Consider the following 6043-nt stretch of genomic DNA (forward strand, 5'->3'; position numbering starts at 1 on the left):
TGTATGGTTGGTTGACAGGCCTACCGTCGTTAGGTGACACGTCAATGCAAGCAGTTCCCTGCCAACTAAGTCAGCACGAAACGCTTACATACATGCACAACACAAGCTCGTTACGTTTCCACCTCTCTCCCTATACCGACCTGTCCCAGTATGTTGCTTCAGCCAGGATAAATACCCAACCAGCCGTGAAATATTGCCCAGGCTGTTGTGTAAAAGGCTTGTGAAATCTGGTAATTGCTGTGGTTTGAATGACCGCAGGAGATAGGCGGGAATGGGTGAGGAATATTATTTCGAAATTCAACGGTGACTGGCGGTAGAGAGTGTCCCATAAGCTTAGTAAAGCCACCACTAAGGAATATATGAATGTTTTGCTGAAGTTATATTTGATCTCGTATTTTAACATTCTATGGCGGACATCCCAACATGCTCAAATTGTCTGAATTCAGTACTTACTTCATAACAGTGAGAAATTCAGGTTTTCAGGGCGAATTCCTGTTCTATGAATAATCAAGCAGAAACACTATTGTCAAGTAAACGTGAGCTGAAATGTCTGGAGAAGGAAGTTGGATCGAAACTGCGAGTTTTTTCAGATTTTCCAAGACCGGGGATTAAATTTATGTAAGATTTCTTCTCTTCTGCTTTATAAAACAGTTGGTAGAGAGATAAAATGTTAGTTATTCGACTGTATTAACATTTATTCCACAATGATGGGGTAATTTAAGACGGTCAGTCTAGTTCCAGTTTCAGTGCCATTCGATATTTCAGGAAGCAGAAAAGATTTCAAAACCAGAACGAGTTAGGATGCCTTACGGAAGGTTTGGATGGCCACTTTATCTGTTGAAATCTTATGACATTGATGACATAGTGGATCTCTTTTAACTTTTCCTTTTTAATGAATAAGAGTTGTTTGCAGAGATGTGATGCTATTGATGCGCCATCCACTATTACTTGAAGAATTATGTGCAGCAATAGCTGAGCATGCTCGTGCTGAAATACCTGTCAAAATAGATGCTGTTGCTGGCTTGGAAGCTCGTGGTGAGTGCATTCATTCTCAACCTTCCCGTAAAAACATTTCAAATTGACTACTTCGGCTACCTACCCATGTTAATTCATCCAGGTAAAACTTCTTTTTCCAAAGAGCGAAGTGCTAATAAAGATGTGAAAAAATAAATTGCCTATACGTTTTTTTTTTTAAACAGAGTTTTAATTGAATAATGTCTTGAATATGCAATGCAGGTTTCTTATTTGGTCCCCAAATTGCCATGATATTGAAGGTGCCCTTTGTTCCGATTAGAAAAAAAGGCAAACTACCAGGGAAAACACACAAAGAAATCTATCAGAAAGAATATGGCGAAGTTAGTTTTTTAATTTCTTTTGGAGTTCATGTGCAGATGTTTTTAAACGCGGTTATATTTGATCATAATAAATAACTCCAATGCGTTATAATTGAACTTCAATCATAAACACAACATCGTGAAGCAACATTCAATTATTGGACCCTGCATGGTTCCACCAAAAGTCATACCATATATCCTGCAGAAGACTGTAGTTAAGTTCTAATTCGTTTTTCTTCTTTTCAATTTATACGGGCTCGTAATATTTCTTTAGTTCATCTGCAGGATGTAATCGAGATACAAGAAGATGCAATCAGTCAGGGTTCAAAAATATTATTAGTGGACGATGTTTTAGCAACGGGTGGTAGTTTAAAAGCAGCTATATCACTGGTTGAAAAAGCTGGTGGCGACGTAGCTGAAGCGTTCACATTAATCGAGCTTGCTTACCTAGAACCACGGAAACATCTGCCAGAACATGTCTCTATTTATTCTTTCATCACTTTGACTGAGTGAGAGTCACTAACAGATTGTTCGCGTGACTAATTTGTCAACAATTTGTAGATTTAATTTAGATCGGCGAATTTTTGCCTGATGTTATTATTGTATCCTGTTCACATAGATGCGTAAGATTCTTGTTCACTTTGAAATAAATATTATTGTAATATTGTCCTAAACATTGTGTTTAAAGAAAAGATCCGGAAATTATTTGTGGTATCTTACGACATCGTTTTTACTAAATGTGAAATCATTGCAAGCTTAAAACGAGTTTGGTGGGGTGAGGAATGGCGCAGCAAAATGGAAAAAAGTATTGATAACATTTGCTGTGAAAGGTGTGTCGTCTGGTGAGAACAGTATTACAGTCTTGGACGAATGTTATCACCACTCGCTTACTCCCTTGTTGTTGGCGGATTCCTTAAGGGTATTAAATATTAAAAAAGTGATGAAACCTTGTAGGGTTTTTTATTTGTGACATAGCAACAATCACTTTACTTCGCAATAAGTCAAATTGAAGAAAGGTTGACCATTCATGGATAGAATATATTAATGAACTTCTCTTATATGCTTTAGTCGAAGAAATTTCACTGCAAAAAGTAATCTTCGCAGTTCGATTTATTCAAATCAGCTTTAGAACTTTATTCACCATTCAAATGGAGATAGTTACACTAAATATCAAAGTGATAGCTTGAATTTTCAACCAAAATTTTATATTTGAAATGACAGTTCTCCGTATAAATGTTTCGAAATAGCTAATTTTGCTCTGTGCTATAAAAGGATCAGAATGACCCTACTTCAATATAGCACTATTCGGTGGTAGCACTAGTGACATTGGACATACAACTTCATGGAAATGATAATATGATTCACAAGACCTTATTGTCCAATTAGACTATCTGTGCTTTGGGTTAACTCGTCTTTTCTGTTTTTTTAGGATTAAAGCTCGTTCATTTCGAAATTGCTGATATGTCGACTTGCTTTTATTCTCATACTGTAACAAATATTCAGATTGAATGACGTAAAGCCCCCATATCTACTGCTGTTAAGGATCGTTCTCGAGGTCATAGGATAATTTATTTTTCTTTTTTCTTTGAGTTGTGGAAACTTGTTAACAACTCATTTTTGTGAAAATCGTAACTATTTCTCAGATTCTGGATGACCCGAAATTTTGTACTCCACAATTATTTGATGAAATTATTTCAAAAAATAACTATCCATATAGACGTACTCATGCAATATGTATTTTGATAATGCGCAACTTCAGTTCATACTTTATTCACATCCTACATTCCACTAATGACTCATTCTTAAAGACTAATTGGAATGCAAACCGATTGCAGCATATTAGCACGACAAGAAAGTAGCATAGAAGTACTATTCATTGTTTTCCTTAATGTGATTGGAAATTTTGGGAGACAAATCGTTTGGAATAGCCGCTGTAGGTTCAGTAGTCTTTGAAATAGCCAATGTTTGCTCATTTTTTGCTCTTTTTCAAATTGAAATAAATTTTAAAGTTTGTGAATCAACAAACTTAGATTTGCAGAACTTAATAAAGTTTCAGGATTTCGGATGTGGACTAATAATCGAAGCTTCGAATAAGTACCTGTATAAGGTACTTATTACTTGATGGGTATTCGACAAAGGGTACCTAAAGATCAGTCCACCTATTGGCGCAAAGTTACTGTAGGTCTCCTAACCAGTACAAAACGTTTTGACCTATGAATTAGTTCAGTTAGGCGCTTAAACACCAATCAAGAGGGGGATCGATTGCTTTTACGCATTGCTACTGATATCTTCAAAATTTCGAGGAGAAATTGAAGGAAGGAAACAAGCAGTATTACAGAATTGGACCACTTAGCAAATAATGTTTGTTGTTTTTTGGTGTTGTAATATTCTTTGTGACTCACACCCTTATGCTTATCATCGGATCCAGAATCATCCTGAGGTTTCTTGCAGCCAGTCAAAGAAAATAAAAGCGTTTGAGACAGCAAAGATGACAATATGTTCAACTTTAGCAGTGAGAACAGTGGAAGATGCATTCACTGAGTGCAAAGATCAAAACTGCAACTACTCCAAAATGAAGAAGTATCATTAAAAAGTAATTTTTCAAGGCTAATGAACTAATCCGAGAGGCATCCCTGGCACAATATGATCATGATACTTTTATATTACCACTTGTTCCTTATAATTAGTGCATAAACTTACATACTTAGTAGTGATTTCATTCTATTACTTTTTTCCTAATTTTTCACACGTTGATATCAACTTCAGCTATAGCAGTGATACTTACATCCGCGATATTATATCTACCTGAGCAATACAACAGAAATGGATGATAACGAATCATTTCATTGCCTATGTTAGGTTTGAATTGTGAAGTAATTACTAGATTGAAAACAAGTGTATTGTAATTTTGCTTTGAGGCGATTGAAAACAAGTGTATTGTAGTTTTGCTTTGAGTTTCGAATTTGCGATAACAAATCGAGTATCCAAATTCGCCTATAGAAATCGAATAGCAAAGAGTAGCCGATTGAAGCAGTTTTTCTTTTCTCTCATTTTTTAAACAAAGCTAAAGTTAAGCAGGCAATTCCGACTGATTAAACGTTCCTCGTGTTATTCGATCCCAATATCCAGACGGAGTCGAATTGACAAGAGTTTCGAATCAAACAAATCAAACAGCAAAATGACAAATGGTACATTATATGCTGTATCGCATGCTATAATATGTGAACACGGTCATTATCGGTCAGTGCTTAATAGCCATTGAGTACAACCCCTTAGGCCGAGAGTGTTGGTGAAACCAAAAAAATGTTATGAGTTGTTTTAATTAGAATTCACAATATTTCTCAGATAAATGATTTGTTACACAAAACCAAATATTCCGGTGCCTAAAGTGATGAGTCATTTACCCAAATCCAATTTTTCCAATTTTTTAACCAGTCTTAATTACAATACTTAAATGCTTAAATGTTACAGACAAAGTCTTTGTTATAGATTTTTTTCCGATATGTTAAATAAGCTTACATGCAATTGTTGGAATGTTGTAAGAACTTATGCAAATTTTGTAAAGAATTTCTATTCTGGTAGTTAAGGCAGTGTCTGGAATGCCAAACCACTCCACAATAAAAGGACCTAGGGTCAGTCATCCTAATGGTCAGTTGCCAAATCCAAAAGACCGAGCAGTCGAGATTATGCAAATCCGACATCTTGATCAGCCACTCAGTCTGGCAGCTCGAGCAAGCGCTCAAGACGATATACAGCCAAGCATTCAATTTCGACGACGATTCAACGGTAGAGAAGGGGCAACACAACTGTTCAACAGCACGAGCGACAAGACCGTTTGGTATCGCTCAATGCTTAATACTTATTGCGCATTGTTCATTTCGTCTCTGTTATTGTTTCAGTGCGATATTGTACAAGAGCAATAAGGGTTACTATCAACACAGGGAGTTACAACAACAAAAACTAAATCACAAAATCCGACAAATAAAGATGTTTATGATTTCATTCGATCAATGGTTACATTTATCTCACAATTCTATGATATAAACAACTAACGAATAATTTCTTTTTTATAGATTTACTTAATTTGTTTCAACATATTACAAATTTCTCAGGTTTCGACACGAGAAGCCAACACGATGATTACTTGTTGCATTTGTTTACTACACTTAAGAAAGCAAAAATTCGGCGTGAAATTTAAACGGAAAGAAGAGAAACAGGTTTATCTTCACAAACTGCATGAAAAAGGGATAAGATATAATGCTGACCAGTGACCCAATGTTCTCCACCACCTCTGTTTCCTTTTCACATAATTTGAGATGAATCAACCAATAGTTTTAAGACTGATAAACGCAGAACCCAGAAAACATGCGTTTTCAATTTATAGTAACAGTGAACGATCGATCATAACGGAATATCGACAGTTGTATCTTTCATATAAACAAAAACAAAAATGCATATAAACTGACAAATTCTGTAAATAATAACAGAACAACACCAAGTGGATTACACGTCAGTTTTTCGCTTTTTTGCAGCCGGCCTTTCAAAGTTATTTTTCATACCACCGGCGTGTTTTACGAGGAATTTACTATTTAGTGCAGTCGTAGCTGCCCAAGCACCCTGATGATCAGTCGTATCCTCTGCTGTCAAATGCGTCCATTTCGAACGACTAGCTTTCCCGAAGTTTTTGACCTCAAACAATAGTAATTTTT

At 35.9% G+C, this 6043-nt stretch overlaps 3 protein-coding genes across 3 annotated transcripts in view; 2 read left to right on the forward strand and 1 right to left on the reverse strand.

Moving 5' to 3' along the window:
* The first annotated feature begins 470 nt into the window (after nucleotides 1-470).
* Nucleotides 471-2027, forward strand: LOAG_11857 (adenine phosphoribosyltransferase). The gene is made up of 4 exons (XM_003147374.2): nucleotides 471-618; nucleotides 914-1035; nucleotides 1237-1355; nucleotides 1620-2027. Exons 1-4 carry the CDS (start codon nucleotides 500-502, stop codon nucleotides 1845-1847), a joined length of 588 nt encoding a protein of 195 aa, XP_003147422.1. The 5' UTR covers nucleotides 471-499; the 3' UTR covers nucleotides 1848-2027.
* Nucleotides 2028-4933: 2906 nt separating this feature from the next.
* On the forward strand, nucleotides 4934-5257 carry LOAG_11858 (hypothetical protein; the record flags this gene model as incomplete). The annotated part of the gene is made up of 1 exon (XM_003147375.1): nucleotides 4934-5257. One exon carries the CDS (start codon nucleotides 4934-4936, stop codon nucleotides 5255-5257), a length of 324 nt encoding a protein of 107 aa, XP_003147423.1.
* Nucleotides 5258-5474: 217 nt separating this feature from the next.
* LOAG_17356 (hypothetical protein) overlaps nucleotides 5475-6043 on the reverse strand; it is a gene marked incomplete at its 5' end in the record, with an annotated part of 4756 nt that continues 4187 nt past the window's right edge. The window contains one exon of the mRNA XM_020450015.1: nucleotides 5475-6023. Within this exon, the coding sequence (XP_020306367.1) occupies nucleotides 5838-6023 (186 nt within the window). The 3' untranslated portion in view covers nucleotides 5475-5837. The remainder of the gene's footprint in view (nucleotides 6024-6043) is intronic.

The sequence above is a fragment of the Loa loa genome (genome assembly GCF_000183805.2).
Source record: "Loa loa unplaced genomic scaffold supercont3.65, whole genome shotgun sequence".
Classification (NCBI taxonomy): domain Eukaryota; kingdom Metazoa; phylum Nematoda; class Chromadorea; order Rhabditida; family Onchocercidae; genus Loa; species Loa loa.

What these genes read in the sequence shown, in the direction of transcription:
- LOAG_11857 (XM_003147374.2), top strand. Translation starts at nt 500, where the DNA reads ATGAATAATCAAGCAGAAACACTATTGTCAAGTAAACGTGAGCTGAAA. An exon ending in AGACCGGGGATTAAATTTAT is followed by an intron (nt 619 to 913) that starts GTAAGATTTCTT and finishes AGTTGTTTGCAG; the next exon opens with AGATGTGATGCTATTGATGC. An exon ending in ATCAGAAAGAATATGGCGAA is followed by an intron (nt 1,356 to 1,619) that starts GTTAGTTTTTTA and finishes GTTCATCTGCAG; the next exon opens with GATGTAATCGAGATACAAGA.